Source organism: Ammodytes marinus (assembly GCF_949987685.1).
Source record: "Ammodytes marinus genome assembly, chromosome: 8".
Classification (NCBI taxonomy): Eukaryota; Metazoa; Chordata; class Actinopteri; order Uranoscopiformes; family Ammodytidae; genus Ammodytes; species Ammodytes marinus.
The window spans coordinates 6,077,897-6,104,704 of record NC_137212.1 but is presented as its reverse complement, the minus strand read 5'-3'; the positions used below and the strand labels follow the sequence as shown (position 1 = coordinate 6,104,704).

Genomic DNA, 26,808 nt, shown 5'->3' with positions numbered 1-26,808 from the left:
GATTGTAATGTAAGCAGCAGCTATATTAAAAGGTGGAGTCAGTGATTCTGGAGAACTTTTGACACATGTGATTTTTTTTACAACAGCTGACTGCACCTTTAACAGAGAAATGTGACTTAGACTTCCAGGCAAAGGCCACTGGCAATTTTAGTCATTCAAAATGTCTCAACATGTGACAAAGGCAAACTCACTTTCATTATTAACCATCAGCATGAGCTACAAAATTACAACAGAGGCAAGTCTTCATTCACTGCTTATAACACAAGTTCACTTATCAATGCATCCTTTATCTGTTCAGTGAAGTTTCAGTAAGATTCCAGCTGCGACAGACAGTGTGTTCAATATCACAAACCCTTAAACACTAATGGAGTCTGAAATACTACAAAACAGTATGTGTCCTCTGTGAAGGTTAAAATGTCCTTGTATCTTTGTTGAAACAGTGTCAGAAAGTTGTATGACTTATATATGGTCAATTGTATGACTTTAGTTTGCGATACTTTTGTGATCTAGATGACATTAAATGGTGAGGTATATGTGAGGTATAATTGTGTACAGTACATCTGGAATTGTGTCAGCTGGCCATTAAATCAGACACATCTCATCCACACCTAATGGTTGACCTATAGTTGTATAAATTCGATTAACAAAACTAAAATTAAAAACAACAACAAAGCATGGACTTTTGCAACAATCCCAATTTCTATTTGGAATAGTTTTTTTTCCCCAAATATATAATAAAAACAAACGTGACAGCAGACACTTCTAATTTTTTTTTTTTTAAACTTCAAATCATGTTATATCTTATTTCAGGTAAGAACATATCTGACAATCAGGCAATACTTTTGTTTGTGAATGAAGTGATTAGCAGTGACAGTAATTAAAACGTGTTAATGTTGATTGCTGTGTGACAACAGTTCATGTCTGTATATCTATCTATCTATATATCTATCTATCTATCTATCTATCTATCTATCTATCTATTTCACTTTGTATCTATCTATCAGCTGGGATGGTGGTATTTGACAGCTAGCACAAAGCCCTTTGTTGAAGAGATTACTTTGATCTAGTCTGAGGGGCGGGGATGAGATCACAACATCGCTATGTGTGATGGCTGTTGAGGAGACTTTTTGTTCCCCAGTCTTACTATGTTACAAATACCTGCTCCTTCTTGTCAATGGGCACCAGCTTAACACATGACTCTACAAAGTTCATTCATATCTCTACCAGTACCTTACTAGCACCCATCGTTAGCTACTGTAAGCTAACTGTCCAAAATTAACGGTTCACCAATAACAATAAATTGCTTCCGGTTGGGATAATTACCGGAAAAAAGCTTCCTCCTATACTGCCAGGATACGTGTATTACAGCTGTTATAAATACAGCTCCTTTGTTAGCATTCAGGCAAGGAATAACAACAAGAGACTGGGTGGGTCTGAGCATCTTTCCGATGTGGCTAACAAGCAGGCTAGCTCATAGCTGGGCCTCCTATGCTGGGTAGCGGTGGTCTATGGGCGACCTATATTTTTCTATAAAAGCGACAAGCTTCTCGGTTTTCCTTTAAAGGGCTCGTTTGTGGGTCTTTTTCGAGTCTTTACCTGCTGATTTTTTGGGCGAAGGCGCGGCGTTCAGCCATGGCAGTGGCCGCTGCTGATGTGCTTTTTGACGGGATTCCCAGGCAGACAGACTGCAGGCAGACTCCGCTTTCCACTCACTCCACCACGGCCCCAGTCAGGGAAAAACCACGGGAGAATGGGAGCGTTACCGTAATGGCCGTTATACTGCGCAACAGAACACACCCAAGGAAAAGCTCTTGCGCATTGTACTATGCGATTCATGGGTAGATGGATGGATAGATAGATGGATGGATAGATAGATAGATAGATAGATAGATAGATAGATAGATAGATAGATAGATAGATAGATAGATAGATAGATAGATAGATAGATAGATAGATAGATAGATAGATAGATAGATAGATAGATAGATAGATAGATAGATAGATAGATAGATAGATAGATAGATAGATAGATAGATAGATAGATAGATAGATAGATAGTGGAGAAACTATACACAAACATATTTTTGGAGGAGGTATATGGATGAAGAAGAGTTTTGTTAAGGGTTGATTGTTATTTTAGTTGTAAAAAAAATATTATTTAAATGCTTATTTTGGGTTTTCAAGAAAGTTGGAATAGTAATTAAGGAAGTAAAAGTTATGATATGAGTGGATAGAGAAGTGAGAAAGGGGAAAGGTCATATAAGTGTTTACTCCTACTCCTTTTTCAAGAACTGTTACTCATGTTTTGTTGTTTTGTTATTTGTTTTTTAGTCTTCATTGTTTGTGTTCAAAATAAATTAATAGATTCCGAGATAAATAAATTCAAATTGTCCTCAAGAGTCCTTTATCCAAGCACAGATCTGGGAACCCCCCCCCCCCCCCCCCCCCCCTCCCCTCCCAAAAAAAAACACAGGAACTTGCTGTGGTATGATTGTGCACATGTAATAAATAAGATAATGTTCCCCCATATAAATGTAATTTATCAACACACATTGGATCAATTGAGACCTGCACACAAAGTAAATATAAAGTTTCGAAATAGACAAATACTTCACACTGACAGAGTTGAATAACAAGTAGCCTAAAGGCTACCTTATTTTCTTAACATAAGGCCTACATTATGTTTGATGATCATGTATCCATTGTACTGATTACTTACAGATAATAGCCTAGAGAAATGTTTGCGTATGATCTTCAACACACCGTTATAATAGGCCTGTCAGCAATGCAATGAGGAGAATTAAAGTTTATTTCAGACTGACTTTCAACAACAACAACAATAGAATCGACCAATGGCAATTTTTAACAAATCATATGATCAAATCCCACACCAAATTAATAAGAAGTGATGTAGGCTATATGAAGGTGGCATAACTGCACATAACAGTCTTGGACTGCATGCATTCACAAAAGAGCATTTGTTTTTCTACACAGAATAAAAAAAAACAGGCGCAGTACCTTTTCAATACAACGCATGGACATATAAATACAACGTGAAGAGATCGGGAACAGGCTAAACGCCGCCCGCTCGTGCTGCCTCTTTTGCTAAATCAAGCCCTCTGGAGACCTGTCTCCTCCTCTCCGGCGGAAACACCGCGAGATCACGTGACTTGACTTTTGCTTCCTCAGTGTGTTTACATTGTCGATCGCCGGACAGTGTTGTATGTACACAGCTATGGTCATGGACGACATACTGTGTGTTCAGTTACCCGTATTCTAACACAATGTGACGTTTTCACTGTTGTTCACAGCCACACAGCGGAAGTGGAAACAATGTATCGAAAAGGCTTTTAAGGTAAGGACTTGCTCAATTTAATCTGGGATTTCATGTAGCATAATTTTGCTTTTGGGAAGTGTGTGAGTGCTTACTGTGCGTGTGTGCGTGTGTGTGTGTGCGCGTGTGTGTGTGTGCGCGCGCGTGTGTGTGTGTGTGTGTGTGTGTGTGTGTGTGTGTGTGTGTGTGTGTGTGTGTGTGTGTGTGTGTGTGTGTGTGTGTGTGTGTGTGTGTGTGTGTGTGTGTGTGTGTGTGTGTGTGTGTGTGTGTGTTTACTCTTTGTAGTGTTTGTAGGCTGTGTGGGGATGGGTTCCAACCCTTGCTGGTCTAAATGGAGAATAAAGGGAGCGACGAGGTGGAAAAATTGAAGACAAAGTTCTTGTCTGCGTGGCATAATGTGAAGTACAGTAAGTCACTTTCTTGAGGCCAGTAAACACGAACACACACACACACACACACACACACACACACACACACACACACACACACACACACACACAAACACAAACACAAACCTGCTCCTCTCTGTCCTCTTTGATTACCTCTTCCATGCATCACTTATGTGCTGTTTTTGACCTGCAGGTAAAGTCCTACAAATCTTTCTTTCCTTCACTACATTGGAAATAGGTTATAACCCACATTGGAACTGGTACAGGCAAAATGCACACAGATCAACAATAACATGTAGGCTACTGTACACAAGAGACTGCACAAATACAAAGAAAGAAGCATCAGAATTATGTGAGACAAGAACCGACCGACTGCTGTTGAGTCAGCTCTTAAAATAGTTCTTTGTCATTCTGTCCACACTGATTTGTGAGCTACAATGTATTCTTTTCAGCTCACACGGGATAAAGTTACAGCTATGTTTCTTTTTACTGAATAAAAAACCTCAATGGCTATTCACTGCCTTTTCATAAGAAACTGTAGTAGGCACCCAGAACATTGTGAGTAGGTGTGTTAGTCAACTGAGTAAATAAATAGTTTTTTTCCAACCATGAGTTATGGCATTATTGTATTTTTTTATTGTGTATTTTAGGTTGGGCTCTGAAATCCAAGACCTCCTTCAGTAGGAATTCCCCGGTGTTTCTTCTTGGAAAGTGTTACCATTTTAAAGCTGAAGGTATGGTGTACACGCTCACACATACAATTATATCATTCCTTTTAATGACATTCATAAACATGGGTATCCAAAGTCTTGACATACATTCATAAGCCGCCATGTATATCAGTTTATACCGTAACAGCCTTGTGGGGTATCGTGAGGACAAAACTATGAAAGCTTTTTATTATTATTTGTTTCTTGGACAAGCATGTTGCATACTGTTAGATATTAAAGGGGCAGTGTGTAATAAAGGTGTATTCTGGCGGCATCCAGTGGTGAAAAATCTACATTGCAATGCTCCGTCTGTACCGTTCTACTAAATGAATTTATACCAAGTTTGTTCTGACTTAAAAAAAAGTTTTCGTTATTTCTACGGAAAATAAAGCTGCCCACTATGCTCCTAACATGATTGACATGAGACACAAACAAACAAGATCAAATCAGTTTTATTTGTATAGCCCAATATCACAAATAGACATTTGCCTCAGTGGGCTGTACATTCCATACAGTATGACACCCTCTGCCCGCTTTGACCCTGATGAACTTTTACCATGTAGATGTACACAGGACACAAGATGAAGAAAAGTCAAATGCAAATCTCAAACTGATCCCATGTCATTTGTTTCAGATGACGACAGTCCAGAAGAAGCCTGCTGTGATGCCTCTAATGCGGACTGTGTCATGGGTAATGTGGAGGCCTTCCGTAGGGACTTTGCGTCCCGCGTGTGGCTGACCTACAGGGAGGAGTTCCCCCCTCTGCCCGGGTCCAGCCTGACCTCAGACTGTGGCTGGGGCTGTATGCTGAGGGCTGGCCAGATGATGCTGGCCCAGGCCCTCACTCTGCACTTCCTAGGCAGAGGTGAGTGGAACATCTATGATTTAAATCCTCGGAATAGTAAAGAACACTCTGGTTGTGAAAAAGGAAAATAGTATATCTACCTTCTATTTTAAAATAAATGTTTTAAAGGTTTACCGAGAATAGAAGCTACCAACATGGCAGATATTTGGACACTGCTTACAGCCTGCAGCTTATGGTTCATTTTTAAACTACCGTTTATGAGTGTGGAGTGGGGGCATTGAATATAATAAAAAATAAGGAGTTAATGTATTAATAAGGATATCTAAATAGGACAATTTAATCAGCATGTAAACTACAGTCACTGAAGAGGCAGAGGTGAGTGGAGAGGAGTGGGCTGATGTATGAAAAGTGGATGAAGTTTGTTAGGGGTGATTTACTTATATGAATGGAATATGAGAGTACAGAATATATTATTCAACGTAATATTGTAATTTGTTTCTTGTTTTGAAGCTTTTTAGTGCGTAACATTTTCATATATTTCACAAATGAATGTTGTTTACATTCAAGCCATCGTCAAACAAGTTGAAACAAAGTTGATAGAGCCTATCAGCTCCACAAAACTCTCTCTGTATTTCTCAGTATGGCAGCGTTTACAGACTGGTGTTGTGCCCCCGACACTGGCACTGGAGCTCAATTTTTGAAAGTACTGTTTATGAATGTGTAGTTGGGCATTGCTATATAAAGGCAAAGGTCTAAACGTATGTGCTATGTCCACTGTCCAGGCTAGTTGTAAAGAAATTGCAACCGTAAATTACACTACAGAGCATTTTTGGACTAGGTGACAGATACAGTCTGTAATTTTGGACTTTGAAGTTTCTTAATTTAATTTAATTCCCCTATGTCTTTTAGAGAGTTTCCTCATTCCCAACCTGAAAGTGAAAGCTTCATTCAGTATTTTGCAAGGCGTTTAAAACCAGTGAATTCCTCATATCTCTGTCTCCAAAGTGTCTGAGACTTTATGGGTCCAACATAATGAGCTGAGTGCCAGTTTAATGCCGTCATTTAGAAAACAATATTTAAAACTTGTTCTTCTGTCAAGTTCTAAAATATGTCACTAATGACACATTTCTATATAAAGTGACAAATGGACACTTAGGGAAATTTATTGATCAATTTCTTTTTCATTCACTTTTGGATCAAGGTCATTTTGTTAATTCGTAAGACTCTAGTCTGGCTGGTTTTTATAGCCGGGGACACTCCCTTTCTTTCCGCCTCCTGCTCCCACCCTGTTTGTAAGGCTAAGGCAAGTTAAAGTGAAATACTGGGGCAGTCAAACGTTATAATTGGACATAATGACACCTATTCTGGGCACAAGGCTCTGTCTGTTTTAGTCAGAAACCTTTTTAATTTCACAAGTTCTGAAATACTTTTTGTTCTCAGTGGTGAAGCTGCTATATATAATGTTCAGTGAGCCTCATAGATTCCTGGTTAGATAGATTTATTTTTGTTATTTGCTATTACTTGGTTCAGGTTTTGAAACCTGGAAGGCTTTTCTTGCACTGCACCTTTTCTATGTATAAAATCTGGTGTTAATACACAGCTTGTAGTTAGCTAGTGTGGGCACCCTCTTTGTTTACATACCTGCCTACAGAGCCAGACACCAGATTTTCTTTTATCAATCAGTACAAACAGTATGTACAGGTAGCGGATTGACGAGTCATTCACTAATAAAAAAATAAAAAATAAAGTGATTTCAACAAAAAGCATTCTCCAGAATCGCTGACTCCACTTTTAATTTCCTACGATACACATTTTTTGAATGAACAACTTTTTAAACTGTTTTTCTATGCGTGTGTTAAAGTAGCAGATTTTTCTAAATATGATAGGATATTGATCTTCCCATGTTTGTATTATCAGTGGTTTAAGAAATACAGTTCTCATTGTATCCATAGACTACTTTACAACTTAATTTATCCATTCCATGATTTCTTCCCCCCAGACTGGACCTGGTCTGAGGCCCTTGATCTCCAGCCTTTAGACACAGAGACATGGACAGCCACCGCAGCCAAGCGTCTGGTGGCCTCAGTGGAAGCTTCTCTACAAAGTTCCCCCGGGCCCTCCAATCACCGATCCCCACCCCCAAACCGAGCCCTGTCCCTGGGGTCTGCAGAGGAGGCAGACGCCCACATGAAGGAGATGTACCACCGCTCTCTGGTGCAGTGGTTTGGGGACAGCCCCGCGGCTCAGCTGGGCCTACACAGGCTTGTGCGTCTGGGACTGACCATGGGAAAACAGGCCGGGGACTGGTATGGACCCGCTGTGGTGGCACACATACTCAAGTAGGTTTTGATTTTGATTTGGTTTAATACCCACACAATAACATCAAACAAAAGATATAAATATAACAGGAATTTAATTAAATTAGTAAGTTTTAAAAAGTAAAAAAAAAAAAAAAAAAAAAAGTATTTAATTTTACATCGGGGCAATTGAAGCAAGCAAAACATTATAATGAATACATTATTAACCGATCAGTATATCAAATTGTTCTTACATATTTACTGACATTTGTGAACTTATTATTAAGTCATCATTAACATCACTGTTTTTTTTTAAATTATTTTCATGATGCTACCATAGCATTACCTCTGAATGTAAAAGTGTCCAACCCCCTTCACTCTCTCTCTCTCTCTCTGTGTCTCTCTCTTAGGAAAGCTGTAGAGGAGTCGATGGAGCCTGGCCTGGCGGGTTTAACTGCTTATGTCTCCCAGGACTGCACAGGTATGAAAGATGAGCCTGCTGTTGATAGAAACAGAACACTGGGCAAAGCGCCCAAACTGACCCTTTCTCTCTCTCTCTCTCCACCCTACATGACGGGATCCTCACTCTGTCTATTTCCCAACAAACACATCCACTACAAAAATCTATACCGTCCACACTCCCAACCTCCTCGTAAACCCCAATAACTTGGTGTTCGAGCCATTTTTCTTCTCAATAGCCAGAGCAGAAGATAGCCTGAGTGAGAGTGAGTGTCTGGGTGTGTTATGAGTCTGATATTAGAGCCACAGAGAGAGAAAATGGGAGGGAATTTGTAGGCTACATAATGGAATGTAGTGTCAGAAAAAAAAAAATATTCGGTCAACCATGTATGTAGATGTAATTTATAATGCGAAATGCTTCACATGCACTTTTTCCCCTGCTTCTTAAAATGTAAGCATTTGCTGTTTTCTATCACTATGAATTGAATCTACTCTGGGTTTTGTAAGGTTGGTCGGACAAAACAAGCAATCGGGAGATGTTACTTTTGCCTCTGAGAAATTGCGATGGCGGTTTTACACTCTTTTCTTCCATAATGAAAAGGATCATTAGCTGCAGCCATAACAGAATTAAAATGCATCCTGGGTAATATAATACAGTAGTAATCATACAATATTTGGAAATACAAAACCCACTTAAAGGTCAAACTAAATAAAGAAGCATATTTTTCCCAGCAAAAAAAAAATACAATTTAAAGATGGAAAGATAATTTGACACAAATGAGGTTTTTCGCTTTTCATGTATTATGGCTGTAACACACTCTTACTGGCTTATAGAATTTCTGTATATTCACACAATTTTGAAAAAAAAAGAGAGCTTAGAGTTTGATAGGCAAAAACATCATTGTAAAGACACCAGCTTTGTACTTAAAAACTACAAAAAGACAGTACTGACACTATGATTAACAGACAGACTCGCTGATGGATTGACATATAGACCAGACATACATGCAGACAGACAGTTGACCCCAGTGTGACCCCTGTGTATTATTGATCCTTCACAGTGTACAGTGGAGATGTGCTGGACAGCCACCGGGCAGCGACATCAGAGCAGACCTCAGATCAGCCAGAGTGTTCCTCTCCTCTGGCCCAGAGCAGAGGAGTCATCATCCTCATCCCCGTGCGCCTCGGAGGGGAGAAGACAAACCCAGACTACTTTGACTTTGCCAAGGTGAGACATGCATGGCTTTTTGTGAATTAATTTGATCATAATTATTTTTTTTGTGTGTGTTTTTCATTTTGTTTTGTATTTTTGATATGTTTCATTTGTATTTGATATGTCTGAAATCAATCAATCAATCAATCAATCAAGGTTAGTTTTTTTTTAGTATTATTTAAGTCCGATTATTTCACCTTTTGGTGTTTGATCTCAAGGTTTTACCTGTACGCTCATGGGGCTAAAGAAGTTATAATGATCTCATTGTAAATAGTAAGTGACCACTGTGGGGGAGAAATGCACCTTTTCATGTTTTTTCAACATAAATGTTGGTCTACAGAATCCCAAAGTATTTGTGAAAAATTGCATTCCTCTTACGATGTCATAAGGGGAGAAGCCACAACCCCTCATTAGAAGTTGGACACTACACCATGGAAACAGTTTCTAGTAGAAACCCAAATCACAATTTTCAACCTTAAAATTAGCATAGTATGTGACCTTTTAAAATACATTCTATTGCCAATAAAATAAAGTAAGTGTTTAATTAAGATGATGTGTGATGATTTCTCTGTCTCCCTGCCCTTTAGAGCATACTGAGTTTGGAGTACTGCATAGGCATCATCGGAGGGAAGCCCAAACAGGCCTGCTACTTTGTGGGATTTCAAGGTTAGTGTACTTGGCGCTATGCAAAACACACAAATACTCACACTACACACACACACACACAGACAGAGAGAGAGAGAGTGAGTCTGGTGTGAATAGCTAGATTATTTTGCATAATATACCCTTCTGATGTGAGGAGACAAAGTAAGTTAATGTATTCGTGTTTGCGTGAGGAAAACGGAGAGGAGTGGGAGAGATGCAGGGCTCACTTCATTCCCTCTGACCCATCAAAAGCCCTCGCCCATTCATCACAAGTAAACCTCCCAACTTGTGTGGGGCCCGTAATTGATTTCCATAGGAGGCATGCATTAAATTTCAAACCAGGAGCCCCCCTATCCAGCCCCCCCCCCCACCCCCCCAAAGTGAGCCACTCTTCATCACCTTCAGGAGCTAGCGGGAACCTTCAGTTGTACATCTTGGCAGTCAATATTTACGCATTTACATTTTACCAATTTTGAAATACAGTGGTGGATGATGTCTAAATGACAAGCAATACATTCTCCCCTGCCAAGCTGCGGCTCGGAGCGGCATTCATCACATGCAAATGCCTCCAATATAATTGCGTGTTTGTAAAAGTAATCCCCCCCCCCCCCCCACACACACGCACTCAAAAATTAAATGACAACCTCTTTTTTCTCTCTCTCGCTCTCTCTCTCTCTCTCTCTCTCTGTCTCTCTCTCTGTCTCTCTCTCGGTGGGTGTAAAAGAATGTGCTTGTACAAACGCATCTGATTATGCAGAGTTTAATCCACCCCGCTGGATATTAAAAAGGCAACAACCTTCTGGGAGGCATATTTGACACACACACACACACATACACACACACACACACACACACACACACACACACACACACACACACACAAGCCCAAACATTAGTAGTAGTAGTAGTAGTAGGCCCGAGTGGAGCGGGTGACTTTGAGCTACTCTGCATAGAAATTGGAGAGAGAAGCGTGGGTTTGGGTTTTTGTAATAATCGGATGTTTTTGAATAACTTGTCTTTTGTTTTGTCCTTGCAGATGACAGCTTGATTTACATGGACCCTCATTACTGTCAGGCTTTTGTGGATGTCAGCAGCAGCCATTTCCCTCTCCAGGTAATGTGAAATTACACACGGAGAGAGACGAGCCGAACCGGAGCCCTACAGTAATGTGAATTTAATAGTTTCTGTTAGTACTTAAGGGTATGAATCTTAAAGCAGCCCCCTCGGCCCAATTACCCCACTCTCCCCTTATCCGCTGATTTATTTGCTGGCTCAGATGTGTGAAGCTGCCACTTAAGAGAAATACGGGCAAATAACCCCGAATCAGGTATATACTGCTCAGATCTGAATATTTCAGGACCCCACCATACATTAAAAAATCATGCACGAGGCAGTGGCTGTGTGGCAACTTTGTTTTATGCCTTTGCATGCGGTGGTATACAATGTGACAACGCACCCCGCAGAGTTGGAAATTTATGGATGGTGTGACAGCAGATAAATAGGATTTCATTCATCAAAATGATGCAGAATACATCTTATTCGCCCGTTGATGCTTGCCATGGAGTGTGTGTTATGCCCCTCTCACAGTAGTTGTATATTATCTGGGCCCCCTTTCAACTTGCTTGGAGAAAATAGTTTCTGATGTGTTTTTGTGTGTTTTTTTGTCTAGTCATATCATTGCCCCTCGCCCAAGAAGATGCCTTTCAGTAAGATGGACCCCAGCTGCACCATCGGCTTCTACTCCAGAAGCGCTCAAGACTACGAGAGGATCAGCAAAGAGCTTTCTAAGGTCAGGGGAGTAGCACGGCTTTAAAGGTGGAGTCAGAGATACTGGAGAATGCTTGTTGTCAAAATCACTTTTTGTCAAAATCTGGGAATATCTCCTCGCAATTGGCGGCTACCCGTCCGTACCGTGTCTGCACTAAAACAAAAACAAGTGTTATACACATCCTAGGTTCTGTAAAGGGGCATGTTGTTAGCTACGGTGGGCCCCCTGGGGTTTACATACCCTTTGTTTACATACCAGTTTACAGAGCATAGACTGTGTATTAACACTGTATTAGTTTTCCGATATGTATAGTTAGTAGATTATGAGGAGATATTCACATATTTATATTTACAACGAGCATTCTCCATAATTGCTGCCTCAACCCTTAACACAGGACTCTAAAGTCAAGTCACCATTACAACAATTATTTGTATCATCATAATGTTACATTTATCTTGTTCTGTGCCCTGAAATTGTGTAAGATGATTTTGGTGTGATAAAAAGTTGACCACTAGATGGCACCATTTAGCCATGAATCTCACTTCTGAGTTCCTACTTTGGCTTCTCACACCATGTTGAGTGGATGTTGTAAGGACGACTGCCCTCTCTAAACCTATCATGCTTCTGGCTTAGAAGACTCAGGGCAATTCTATTAAAACCAAAACAATACTGTAATTGATCTAGTGGCAACCTAAGACACAACAAATATAGGACGAGAAGATTGCCATTATTTTTGAAATATTTGTTTTTCATTTTATTTTATCTTTTATTTTTGTATAACTTTTTTCAGTGTTTTGTATGAGTATGTTCATACAAAAAATCGATATATATATATATTTTTTTTTAATGTTTTTATGTGTGTATGTTCATAAAAAAGTCAGATCATTTCTTTAAAATCTACAGTGTGTGGTGGTGCAACACTAGCTCTCCTCCCTTTTGAAACACACACATGTCCGTGTGTTGTTGTTCCAGGTGCTGCAGCCGTCAGCGAAAGAGAAATACCCAGCATTCACTCTGGTGGCGGGTCACAGCAGAGATTACGACCTGTCATCCAGCCTGAGCCCCGAGAAGAGAGAGTGGCCCTTCATACGAGACCCGCACAGGACGGTCACCACCGCGGGAGACTTTGTGCTGCTCTGAATCGCGCTTGAAGATTATTGAAATACTTATTTTTTATTCTGACAGGGAATTTGAATTGATGAATCAAAACTGTTTCATATCAAAAAGCCCCTCTGTGTCTCAGCCTGTTGTGACACTCTGGAGTTACTGGACTTGTTTTTTAAAAATATTACAAATGACAGTAATTCAGTTCATACGTCATGGGGAAACTTTTGCTGTTGCAAAAAAACAAAACAGTTTTGTGATTGGTTTGGTATTTGATGTCTGGCAATGTGCGGTTTACTGGACATTTTGTAAGGAAGACATTGGAACATTGTTTTGGTGCTCTGCTTGATCTAATGAGCGTGCCAATATATTTGTATGAGAGGAGGAAAAACACTTGTAATTTTGCACCTGTTTGTGAAGAGATAGATTTATCAACTTACCAGATGTTGCACGTTACATCATGTTTGAAGTAGAACACTTATAAGCACAACAGTGTCATAGAGCAGTGGTAGCTACCGTATGACTCACACCAGCATTGGCCCAGTTTAAGCTCTTTTTCAATGGGCAGCACCTACTGTATTTAGATTAAGAGTATTGTAAAAAGCCTTAATTCATAGGGGCCAAGTAACTTTTCTTAATTTCTGTGCCAAACACATTTCATGGAGCAAGATAAGTACCTCAACCGTCTGAAGCATCTCAAAAACAGAAGGATTTGGGTTCAAGTACTTTGAAGGACATTTGTTCATAATTCTACTCACAATGTTTTGTATTTTATGACAGAGATCATGTCTTTCTCTGAGCAATAACATTTGGTGTGTGTGTGTGTGTGTGTGTGTGTGTGTGTGTGTGTGTGTGTGTGTTGATTGTGATGATGCGATTTAATTTTTGTTGCCTTAATGTGTTTGTAGAAGGTAGCCTATGTTGTGTGCTCTATCTCACAAAACACGGTTAAATTACTATTTTGCGTCCTAACTCTTCAGATTCATAAGTATTTTTCACATGACACACATGTAGTGGATGGTTCAAGTCATAAAACAGATTCAGGGAATGATAATGTAAAGTATTTGTTAAAATTATTTGGAATAGCACTCCACACCACATGAAGAAATTATAAACCCTCCACAGCAATACTATGATCTGTTTATGCTTAAAAATTATGGTGCTTTTTGTGCATTACAACACTTTCATGTTATTTTCCATAAATACACTTTCAAAACGTAGGCTATGTAAAAAGGCTAAATAAAAGTTTAATAAAGTCGAAATAAGCCTATGTGACTTTCTTAACCGGGTTGCTTCTTTTTGGTCAATTTGTATATTTGAAATGGCTACATCATGAATAAAAAATGCAAGATACAAATCTCAGTGGTGTGTTGAAATATATTCAATACCCCTTTTTCCTCTCTCTCCCCAGTCAAATGCAGCAGATTAAAACTAATCGTACGGTGCTAACCATCTCTACAGACCATTAACCAGCGAGCGGGAAAAAACTCTGACCCGGCTGACACTGGCCGCGATTGTGTTCCGTCTTTCGGAAGGAAAAGAAAATATCCTCTGTGTGTGTGTGTGTGTGTGTGTGTGTGTGTGTGTGTGTGTGTGTGTGTGTGTGTGTGTGTGTGTGTGTGTGTGTGTGTGTGTGTGTGTGTGTGTGTGTGTGTGCAAAGCTCCGTTACCATGGATAATCTGTGTTGCCCCCTCTGTTTGAGCAATGTCCGACTGTTTTCCCGTACAATACAAATTCTTGTATTATGATGGGGCCTTGCGTTTTAAAGGATGGGACTGTCCCCCTTTTCTGTGCCAGGTCAAGGGTTAGGATGGATGGAGCGACAGATAGAAGAATAACCTCGTCTGTCCCTCTTTTACTGCCATGGAGAAGCAATGGCAAAACACATAATGGCGTCATTTAGATCCGCTGTATTGATCTATGTGTTCGTCCATATTTTTTTTTTGTGCTTTTAGGCCGACCGGCTGTGTTGACAAGGCGGGAATATCAGGAATGCAGTATAGCGAAAAGACCAGTGACATTCTACCAACTTTTTTCAGAATTGGAACAGTGGTTGAATGGACAGGATTGGAGAGGGGGGGGGAGGGTGGGGGTATGGGACATTTGGGGATTTTTTCTGATGTCTGACAAACATGAAAGAGCGTTTGTGCTGGGGGGCAACACAGAGCTAAAGGGGCCGACTGTGTTCTAACATGTATTTACAGGGAGATGCATGAATATTTGATTAATGAGACGAGGGCCCAGGGGGAATGCAATAAGCGCGCGCTGGCTTTACAAAGCGAGAGCCGATCACACACACACACACACACACACACACACACACACACACACACACAACCACTGATAGACAGATTGCACACACACACACACACACACACGCATCTAGACAGATCACATACAGTATACATACATATAGCTACACCATCAACCCCCTCCCTATGTTTAACACAGCTGCCCAAAGTGTCATTGACATTGCAGATTCCTGAAAATCTAATCTGCCTCTGAGCAAATTCCTCACAAAGAGGGTCTGTGAGAATCATTCCTCTGTTCCACAGATGGATGGATGGGGAGTGTGTGTGTGTGTGTGTGTGTGTGTGTGTGTCCTTTTACAACTATTTTTGCGTGAACCAATTTTGTTTTTAGACTTCAGAAGTCGGGACATTTTTGGAAAGTGAGGACATTTTTGGCCTGTTCTCACTTTTGCACAGGCCTTTAAAGGGCTGTTTGAGGGTTAACACCATGCAGGTTCCAAGATTCAGATATGAATCATGTTGATGGTAAAGGTTAGGTTAAGGGGCTAGAGAATGCATTTTGTCAATAAATGCCCTCACAAGTATAGCCATACATGTGTGTGTGGGTGTGTGTGTGTGTGTAACTATGTGTGTGTCTGTGTGCCTGTGGGAACGTAAAGGGCTCAGAGACGCCCAGTAAAGTTTTTATTTTGGTTGTCATCCACAGGAGTCACCGTCTTGTGGCATGTCGCCCTCAGGGGGATCAAAACGGAAGGAGACCAAGTAATGCCTCCTAATATCCCAAGATCACACCATCACACCTGTATTAGATATAAACCCTCAGATTAGGTCTAGACCACTGTTCCTACAACCTCTGCTGGGACAAGGACATTCGGGACTTCATTATCAAACCAAAAACTGTGATTTCAGAGCAGCTGCGTGGATAGAGTTATTTTACGTTATCCTCAAAATATTACAAAAAATGGGAGATCACTGCAAAATGAATGGTACCAGCTTACACATTAATATATACTGTATATATGTCTACCTCTTACTAGGCCTATGTAAGCTACACATACGCTTTTGGAGTAGGCCTATCATGCACACAATGTTTGGTTATAGTTATTCTCAGTCCATGACAATATAATCCAATTTGTATTGTGTATCTTTATTGATTTTGATACAGAGCAAAGTGTCGGTTCTATTCCCTGTAACCCTGTGGTTCTTCAGACCATGATGGATGACTGAGAACATCCAAGAGAATTAGATGTATCCAAATAGGGATATACACAGTGGGAGATGTAATATGCATGCTATGTGTGTGTGTGTGTGTGTTTTTGTGTGTCTTTGAACCTCTGTTTGTGAACCTGTATGGTTGTCAAAAAGCAAAAAAAAGTGAACTGTCCGGCCTGTGTCATTCATAGGGTATAAAGTGTGTATATTTAAATGGATGAGTGTGTTGCCCAGTTTACACATGTACAGCTTGTGTGTGTAAGTCAGTCTAAATCTTATAGGTGTCACACGGTATCTCCCCTGTCTTCACACCAGGTGCAAGGGACGCTAGATTTATGTACCCGTGTAGCCCCCTTGCTTGCTTGCCCACCCTTGTGGAATGCCATACATCTTCAAACAGGTACTCTCACTTTGAAATCTCATCTCGGCGTGATATCTTCGAGGCAGGCTAAATATATCCGGCACCCAGGATCCCACACACACACACACACACACGCACACACACACACAAACATACACACACACAGCCGTCGGAGCGTAAATAAACCGCCTGCGCTGCATCGGGCTGGAGTCTCAAGAAGTCTGCTCAACCAACGCAACTGTCCATTTCTTGTCTGCACCCCTGTCTGTGTCCTTCTAGAAACTCACACACACACACACACACACACACACACACACACACACACACACACACACACACACACACACACACAGAAGTGCTGAGACACCGCATGCCTCACACATCTCTTGTGGGTGGAAGCCAGACAGACGTCGTGATGCTGTGATTAATCAGTCCCACACGGGACAGCAGCTTTAAGGGTTCCGTTACCATGTGAACATGACCTACAGGGACACATTAGATCAACTTTCTCACCCCTGGAACCAAATGGAGAACGTTGTTTTAGTTCAAATAAAAATACTTTTCTCGTGTTGTGTTATTTTAAGGATCACCAGTGTATACATGTTTGAAAACCTAATTGCAAATAAATATCTCAAAAGGGAGAATAGAGGGGGCGCCCTTAGCTCAATTGGTAGGGCGTCCCCCCCATGGGCCTCGGCCAGCAGCGGACCCGGGTTCGATTCCAGCCCGCGGTCGTTCTCTGCATGTCACTCCCCTCTCTGCCCCATTTCAACTCTGTCTCTACACTGTCAATAAAGCATAAAAATTCCCCAAAAAATATCTTAGAAAAAAAAAAAAGGTGATCATTTGCTGAACCATTGACACCTAGGAATAAGCAATCATTTTGCATTCATAGACTCTTCTAATGGATTCATGATTATGATGGTATTGTATTTCATTTTAAAGCTGGGGTATATCATTTCTGATTGGTCAAAGTTAACATGAGCTGACACTTTGACCAATCAGAGTGAGGCTCCGATTCTCTGTTCTTATTGGCTGTTGGGACCGTCCATTCACTTTGGCACGACTTTGTTGGTGTAGAATGTGTCAGGGAGGGACCATAGGGGAGGGACCAAAGAGAACAAGTGGAGCGGTTGAGGTATTTGGATTCAAATCTCTATGCCAACTGCCACCCTCCACCCCAGCTTTAAGAATGTGTAAAGTTTGCAGTGACAGCCCTTTATTTCAATCTGATTGCTGATGTGAGTTTGCATAGGATTGCTTGACATCAGTTTTATTGTGGCCGACTTTTTTTTAATCATTACGGTTTAGAAATAACACCTTTGGACATACTTGTAATGCATGGGATCCCACCAGAGCAGTTTACATTTGCTTTTTCACTTTGTTAACTTTATTTGTATTAAACCTTGAATATGTGAAGGTCTCATGGGAGAAAAAATGAACTTTTCCATCATATTCCAATTGTTTGAGATGCACATGTATGAATGAAGCAGATAACATCAGAGGAGGTTCACAGAAATGTGCTTTTGACTTAGTAGTATACTTTGCACTAGAGTATTTTTCTCTCTTCCCGGTGATGTGGGTTCACCATGGCAGAGGCCCAAAGCAAAGCTGCTCTCCCCTGTGTTGGCTAACCTTCGTCCGGCTGTGACAACAAGAGGGCCACTGGAGTTAACATTTAGATAACGGATGTGTGTGCCGCTTTCGATTTCCATTCCTGGTGACAGGGAATCTTAGGGAGCACATCACAGGTTGTGTTCGTGTGTGCGCCAGTGTGTGTGTTCTAGTGTGTGTGTGTGTGTGTGTGTGTGTGTGTGTGTGTGTGTGTGTGTGATGGGGGTGATGTGGAGGAACGCCGAAAATTCCTCATTCTGCTGTCCTCTGAGGCATGGCCGGCCCTCTGTCAGCTTTTACTAACCAGATGCATCCCAAACACGCACCGGGCTGAAGGCAGGGGATATTGCCTGCTGTGTAGCTGTCGACTTGTTTCTCATCGCATGCCCGTGTGTTGAGAAGGGTGGTGGCAAGTGTGTGTGTGTGTGTGTGTGTGTGTGTGTGTGTGTGTGTGTGTGTGTGTGTGTGTGTCTGTGCGTGCGTGTGTGTGAACGGGAGGGTGGAGGGGTTAGCAGGGTGTCAGCGCGTCTTCTAGTGTGTAAATGTGTGTGGCAGGACATGCTATGAATATAGGAGTGCGTATCATCAAACACACATACACCACACACACAGACACAGACACACACAGACACACACACACACACACACACACACACACACACACACACACACACACACACACACACACACACACACAGAGACCAACGCATACACCATAAGTCTTAGCTCTACCTGACTTTTGGATTGGAACAAGCATCAGTCTTTGCAATGCTCTGGCCTGAAAGTTTTGCCCAGATATTATTCCCATCTGCCAAATGCCACTCACTGTGTGTGTGTGTGTGTGTGTGTGTGTGTGTGTGTGTGTGTGTGTGTGTGTGTGTGTGTGTGAATGTGTGACTGAAAGATAAATCAAAAGATCGAAAACTTGCTATGTGAGTCTTTTCTTTTTGTACTTTTTATTCATTTGTTTGTGTGCACATGTCATTGTGTGTGTGTGTGTGTGTGTGTGTGTGAGAGAGAGAGAGAGAGAAAGAGAGAGATAATGTGAGAGAGAGGGAGAGAAAGATTCCCTCCATTCTGTAGATTTGTGTGCTGTGCGATAGATACTTAGCAATCTCATCTCCATCTCCATCTCAAACTCCTGCAGGCCCCGTGCGCCATTATCACGCAGTTGCAATAAAACCCACAGTAATTAAAGGGGATCTGGCTGTAATTGCCTCAGTGAATCAACTTAATCAGCACCTGTGCTCACAGTCAACCTAATGGCGCAATCTAACCTTTTAATACCCAAGAAATTAGAATTGTAAAAAATCACACTCCCGATAATCATTCTGTGTTTTGAAACTCTTGAGTGGACAATGAGTGGACCACCATTGTCCAAGGCAAATATTAAAGCTGCAGTCTGCTGAGTGTGTAAGTGTGTGTGTGTGTGTGTGTGTGTGTGTGTGTGTGTGTGTGTGTGTGTGTGTGTATGTGTGTGTGTGTGTGTGTTTGAGATAGAGAGAGGCAGAAATGTCAGGATAATGTCATGCCACTATACTAAGATTTCACATTGCAAGTGAAACAATTGGTCTTTTAATCAACAGATGTTGAATCTGCAACAATTTTGAAATTGAGTTTATTGTTAAAATCATTTTCAAGCTTACAAGATTAAATCATACTGGTTTTTCCAGTGCTCTGATGATCAATAAATGACATGTAACAGCAAACAAGACCATCAGTGCAAAGAAAGGTTTACTTAATGCCTTTGTCATGGGTCCCCTCACCCAGGAACAACAGCTGGCTTAGTAAATACACTACCGCTTTTGTCCAAAGGGGGTGCAAGAATTAACAAAAAACTGAAAGTTCCTTGGAGCACCTTTAAGTGTAAACTGCTCCCAAAAACAAGATGCTCAATCGATGGTTTAGGCTCACAGTTTTGAAATGGGGTTTGGTGGTACAAATACATTCCTTGAAATAAGTGTGTTAAATTGTCTGATTAGGTCCTGGTAGTCATAACTACGTCACAAGAACTTTAAGGATATCGACCTAAATTTAGCCTGTGTATGTGGGTTAAGGTAGTCGCAATGGAGTGCAAAGATAGGAGTACCCTGTGTTAATAGGAGCACACACGCAGACTAGTTCCTCCTTTTATGTGTCAAAGAATTGTTCCACAACAGCAAACAAAAGTATATTTCAATGCATACGTGTCGTGCACTATCATACAATACAATAACAACCGCAAAGAAAAAAAACACGGATAACGACGCGGCTTTAAAATCATGAATAAATTAACACGCCCATTACTCTCGCACCGCTGGGCCTCACATGGCCTCATTGAAATATAGGTCTTCTCAACACATATACCTAATATACTAAAAAAGAACATTTAAAATGATTCAGTGGCTTTGTGTGAACGCATTAATTTTCAGTACTAAAAATATATTTTTAAGCAGGTTCTCGGGCCCATAGCTACTTCTTCCCTGTGTGGGGAAATGCATAATGGATTCCTATGTAATCCATTATGAGCTGCTAAGAGCGGGGGGGAGAGATAAAGAGTCTTCAGCCACCCGGGGTTGTTCTTCTTTAAATGAAGTTTTAATAAAGAAAGACGAAAGAGGCCATGCAAGGTCAATTATAAGACTTTTTTGCTCTGTCCTCCGATAGCTCTCTCTCTCCTCTCTATCCCCGTGCTTAGTTAACCATAATAGCTGTCAGTCATTCTCCTGCTGATCTACACGTAAAAATGTCAAGACGCCCCCCACCCCTACCAACCGACGAAGGCTGAAGCCATCTATCCAACACCCTCTTGTCACTGTACGTTTATACTGTTGACTATTTTTCGCCCCTGACTGGCACATAAGGTCGCCGCTGTCACACGACGAGGCAAATCAAGGGGAGCTGACTGTGGGACCCAAGATCATTTGTCAGGGACCTTTCTGTTGAGGAGAGGGATATCTCTTTATGCATCAAGAAGAATATGTTCAAAATCACTGGGGTGGGGGGGGGGGGGGGTAAGAGAGGTGGAGATATTCATTTTGTCTGTCCGGGGGTTACGTTGAAAGTTGAAAGCCCCCCCCAAACCACCAACCCCACCCCATCACCCACCCCTTAACCCATCTGAAAGACTGAGGTGGATTTAATGTACATGGGGTGCTTATGAATACACTTATGTATTCATTTGCGGCAATAAACGCCGGGCTGGGTCCCACACAGAAAAACAAACTGCCTAGCTTCCGGCAGCCATTTTAATTAAATGCCATGGATTGTCAAATTTATCGATACCGCCCCCCTCCTTCCCCTCCCTTCCCTTCCCTCTACCCTGACACACAAGCCTGAAGGATTGTCCTGGGACATTTCCATATATTTAGTGGATTCTCCTGCTAATGAGAGGTGAGGGATGGAAGGAGATGGAGGTCTACTTGGCTAAATTGGGCTTGGCTCTCCCACAGCTTATAGGGGTGTAAATGGATGTAGATAGGTTAAAGTGTGTGTGTGTGTGTGTGTGTGTGTGTGTGTGTGTGTGTGTGTGTGTGTGTGTGTGTGTGTGGCTGGGGGGGGGGTTACACATGCCCTGAAGCGATAGCCTCAGTGCTGTTGCTAGGGCCTCACTCTCTCTCTCTCTCTCTCTGTGTACAGATGGGCGTCTGACAGGCCTACAGCTGTTCCCCTAATTGTTCATTAAGTGTTCTATTGATTCCCTTATTTCGAGTACATGTGTCTTTCAGAAACCGCTGCTCTCCATGTGAAGTGGCAAGACACGCATGACACACACACTCACACACACACACACACACACACACACACACACACACACACGCATGACACATACAGACAAACATGCCACACACACACACACACACACACACACACGCACATGCTCACACCTAAACACACACTAACACACATGTTCACACCTACACGCGCATCTTGGCTGAGGCCGACGAGATGACAGGGCCGGTTGATGCTGAAAATGCAAGCTGCCACTTTTAATCGACGGCCCTTATCTCTCCCCATGTGTGTGTGTGTGTGTGTGTGTGTGTGTGTGTGTTGGGGGGGGGGTCCAGTATTGGGGGCCTGGAAATCGGGGTGGCGCTCTGACGCACTAGGCTTTTTATTTTCAAAACTTTTAGCATCAATCAATTAAAGTGCTGGCAGCAGACTGGAAACATGTCTAATTCCTTGTTAGGCGGCGGCAGCCTCAGATTCTCAGATTGCACCTGGCTGATAAGGGAGCGCGTGTGAGTCCATTAGATCCTGATACTCCACACTGATTACTCTGGGAGAGTGTAGGCTTTATTTAGGGAGGGAAATCATTGAGATAGTGGAGAGGAGGTTTGAGACATAACAGCACCAACATTTTCAAGATTTTTTTTTGTTAAATTATTATCAGTTTAAATGATCTTCGGTCTGCCATTATGACGTTCAGGAATTAAAGGTGGGGTCAGAAATTCCGGGGAATGCTTATTGACAAAATGGGTGATCAATTCCTCATGATCCATTTCCTGTACTGTTTGTGTGCTGACATCTTGTGTTTTTAATGCTGCAGTCTGGGCTCTATAAACTGGTATGTAAAAAAAAGGGTATGTAAACAAAGTGGGCCCACCATAGCTAGCAACATGCCCATTTACAGAGCCTAGGCTGTGTAATACAAGATTATTTTCAGTAGGCCTACACACAATACCAAACCGGTAGCAGATAGTGAGGAGATAATCACTAATTTTGACAAAAAAAAATTGTGACAATAAACATTCTCCAGAATCGCTGACTCTACCTTTAATTGATTGGTAAGATTCCAAGATTGAAACCATGCCAAATCTCAAGATCTATTAGTACAAATTCTTCTCTGCATAGCCGATACTTTGACACAGTCATTAAGGCCTATCTTATATCCACCTGTATCCAATATAAGAACCAAATATTAGACAAAACCTTGATGTCATGGCAGTAGTGGGGATTTCACAGTGAGAGCATTCAGAGCACGTCCACCAGAAGGCAATTTGTTTCAGCTTCTTTTTATGAATTTATAGAAAATGCAGCAAACAGAACGGACAGTATTATATGTATGGACTGGTCGGTCGGTTTCTGAGCTTTAAAAGGGAGAGAAAAATCACCAGACAAACTGTAACCATTTCTCTTTTTCCCCCCTCTTCTCCTTTTGTTCTAAGCCCCACAATTTGGCTTTCAAATTGGACTGAGCGCTTCAGTGAGTCAAGTCATATACTCCCGGGCTCCGCGGTGGTCGTCTCCATTTCTTGGGCTATAGCGAGAGATTGTGTCGGCCGGGCGGGCGGGCGGGCGGGCCCCTCCTGCTTTGAGTGGAGTGATAATGTTCTCTGTAAAACACAATCAGTCACCTCCTTCCCTTGGCTTTGTATAAGCCTGGAGGACCCCCCGATCAATATAGGCCGACTGGGTGACTTATCATGGCTGTACGGCCACGGAGCAGAGCTGAGAAGACCCAGGGACAGGGCAGCAGACAGTGGGGTTGCATCCTGATTCTTGATGCAGACGTGAGGGAAAGGCTGGGTGGATGGTTGGTTGGTTGGTGGGTGACCTGCCAGAAGGGCCAGTGACCGATTGGTTATAAGTCAACATGGGGAAAGGGCTTCTGTTAGAGACTAGAGTGCACTGCAAACACTGGCTATTTATTTTATACCATTTCAGCCTAGATTTTTGAGAGAATGTATGGATGTAGTCGATGTAATGCAATTTATAAGTGAAGAGAAGAGACTACTATTTTTCATTCAGCTAAATAAAAGAACTGTTGCTGATAGAATTGTATGGTTTCGCATTAGATTTAACAGTGTAGTTATGTTATAATTCCAAATGTTCTCATAATTTAGCAGTATGGAGTGTGTATGACTGTACATTGCATCTTTAAAGCCACAGGTTTCATATCTTCCTGATACACACAAACGATTCAAAATTGGGATTTCAATACGACAATAATGTCCGAAAACATCTACAGGGTATATCGGCAATTTAACAATACAGTTAAGAAAAATCACAAAGACTCACAATATGACATGAAAGGAGACAAGCTACTGTACATCCAACTAACACCTACAGACTCATAGCAACATTCACAAAACATAACACCTACTGTACATTAAAGTGAACCTGAAAGGCCCTGTGTGTAATGTCAATAAACTCACACACACTGTTGACATCTAGAGAGCTTTTTAGCGCAGGAGAACTTTAATCTGTCCCGTTCACTGCTAACTGTTCTGGAAGGCCGTATGGGATGATGTGTGGGGCTGAGCAGTTGACTCATGGCCTTGCTTGCCTCTGCAGTTTTGTGACAATACTTTCAAGGCCTTTATTTAACACTAGCACTATTGTTTTTCAGGTTTTTTTTTCCATACAATGGCTAAGGGCTAAATGCTCAACACACACAAGATATAGTGAAAGTGTATATGTAAAAAATACATCTTATTTCACTCAAATTTCCTTAAAGGTGGAGTCAGTGATTCTGGAAGACATTTGTTGTCGTAATTACTTTTTGTTAAAATCAGTGAATATCTCCTCACGATCCGTTACCTGTCCGTACTGTGTGCACACTGAAAAAGAATCCAGCGTTAATACACAGCCTAGGCTCTGTAAACGGGCATGTTGCTAACTACGGCGGGCCCCATTTGTTTTCATACCGGTTTACAGAGCCTATGGCTGTGTATTAGCACTGGATTTATTTTCAGCACACACACAGTACAGACAGGTAGCGGATCATGATGAGATATTCACAGATTTTTGACAAAAAGTGATTTTGACAACAATCATATATTCTCCAGAAACGCTGACTCCACCTTTAACACAGTATGTCACATAACTGCAGTTCGATGCATTTTTTTTTGTCATGCAACATAATATCTTTCTGGTGTTTATCTTAAAACTGTTCTCATTATCTCATCGCTAATTTGCTAGCATAGGCAAGAATACCAGCTGGCTAACGACTCATGTGCAATTGTGTAAATCGTTTTCAACCATGTTAATTGAAAGGAAGTTAATAGGCCAACTCTAAATTGTGCATTTGAACTCGTTAAAGGTTGCCAAGCATGCACGACACATGTTGGGATCAGTGATCTGCGAATGCCGGCCTACCTCTTTGTCTTTATCACTCTCTGTGCTATGATTTTAATACGAAAAAATATTAGTTTTATCTCAAAAATCCTTGGAAGTGGTGTTTTTGCCATCATACACCTAAGTATAATTAACGTTGCTTCTCCCAAAAAACATTGTGAAAACCATTAACTGTTGACTCATTACAAGGGTTGCACATTTTTGTATTAACTTAAAGCCCCTATAAACCCAAATCCACACAATCTTTCTAACTACTGTATGTCTTTTGGGGAGTTAGTGGCATGGTAGCAAAGCATCTGAAAAGAGTTATAGGCATATTTCTCAATCCAAATGAAAGATATTTGGCATTTAAGTTTGATAAACTTAACAGAAATTCGGTTTAGATAAGGCGGGCTTTTGCTCTGGTTCTTATGACACAATAAGAATTTTGAACCAATCCTGGCAGTTCTCTGTCCAAGCGTTCAATAAAAAGAATTACTGTTGCCATGGATACCACGCCCACACAGTCCTGACAAACAGTCTAAACAGTAAAAAAAGCTGTTTTTTTCAACTAAGTTTTATAATATCTATAAACAAATTATTTTCAATCTGAATTTTTGTAAACGCTTATTGAGACACCCAACTCTAATATCATATATTGATTTTTACTATTGGAGAACCATTTTTCTTTTTATAAGCAGTTAACCCTAAACTAACCCTGTACGCCAGATGTTGAAGATCCATTACCACAGGACAACACTACCATATAGGCCCAGGTAGACTCACTGGGTTAATACAGCCGCAGCAGTTTAGCTGTAAAGGCTGAATACACCGGCAGACTTAAAATGAAGCAGCAGAAGCCTATAGCCGCTCGACTGTTTACTAACATTTCAGTTTCCATGGCCCGTCTATTACTAACGGTGAAGAAAGGGGGTTGGCGGGATGCTGTTTAGAATTGTCTTTAACTTTGATGATGTTTACAGCCGCGCGGGGGCCTGTTAATAGCCTCTAATTGGCTTATAGTGAAGAGAACATGTTGACATTTGCTATGTGCCTTCACAGTCCAGGGCTTTTCTTCTTCGCTTTAGCCATTATGCTAATTCAACCATTATATATCTGGGGGTATTAATGGGACTGACACAAGTGATGTTACAGGTAAAGGGCTGTGAAATGGTCTGTAAACAGAGGGAATTGATTCCAGGGAGGAGAGAGAGAGAGAGAGAGAGAGAGAGAGAGAGAGAGAGAGAGAGCGAGAGAGAGAGAGAGAGAGAGAAGAGAGAGAGAGAGAGGCGATTGTCACCAGCAGATTGTGCCGGCACACTGGGCTGAACAGCTTTACCTTACTCCTCCTATTGCCTCTCTCCCACACACACACACACACACACACACGCACGCACGCACGCACGCACACACGTACGCATACACACACGCACGCAGGCACACACACACAGACAGACACACACACACACACACACACACACACACACACACACACACACACACACACACACGCACAAACACGCTTGTCCGGCCCCTGTCAAATAGCCTCCGACAGCTCTCAGCGCGGCCTGTCGAGGGCCATCAAAAAGCCACCCAAACACAAAGG

The 26,808-nt window shown here is 41.5% G+C and overlaps 2 protein-coding genes across 3 annotated transcripts in view; one reads left to right on the top strand and one right to left on the bottom strand.

Annotated features, from left to right (window-relative positions):
- dock7 (dedicator of cytokinesis 7) overlaps positions 1–1,727 on the bottom strand; it is a 69,128-nt gene extending 67,401 nt beyond the window's left edge. For both annotated transcript variants that reach the window (XM_080032051.1, XM_080032052.1), the window contains exon 1: positions 1,597–1,727. In XM_080032051.1, the coding sequence (XP_079888177.1) occupies positions 1,597–1,634 (38 nt within the window). In that variant the 5' untranslated portion in view covers positions 1,635–1,727. The remainder of the gene's footprint in view (positions 1–1,596) is intronic.
- Positions 1,728–3,209: 1,482 nt separating this feature from the next.
- On the top strand, positions 3,210–14,008 carry atg4c (autophagy related 4C, cysteine peptidase). Its single transcript, XM_080033337.1, has 11 exons — positions 3,210–3,355; positions 3,620–3,741; positions 4,374–4,457; positions 5,068–5,298; positions 7,238–7,577; positions 7,946–8,016; positions 9,056–9,222; positions 9,795–9,873; positions 10,889–10,965; positions 11,522–11,641; positions 12,593–14,008. Exons 2-11 carry the CDS (start codon positions 3,666–3,668, stop codon positions 12,758–12,760), a joined length of 1,413 nt encoding a protein of 470 aa, XP_079889463.1. The 5' UTR covers positions 3,210–3,355; positions 3,620–3,665; the 3' UTR covers positions 12,761–14,008.
- Positions 14,009–26,808: the final 12,800 nt, after the last annotated feature.

Bases quoted from the DNA above. Each gene is read 5' to 3' on its own strand.
- atg4c (XM_080033337.1), top strand. From the start codon at position 3,666: ATGGAGAATAAAGGGAGCGACGAGGTGGAAAAATTGAAGACAAAGTTC. The intron at 4,458-5,067 runs GTATGGTGTACA...CATTTGTTTCAG, and splicing joins TTACCATTTTAAAGCTGAAG to ATGACGACAGTCCAGAAGAA. The intron at 8,017-9,055 runs GTATGAAAGATG...GATCCTTCACAG, and splicing joins TGTCTCCCAGGACTGCACAG to TGTACAGTGGAGATGTGCTG.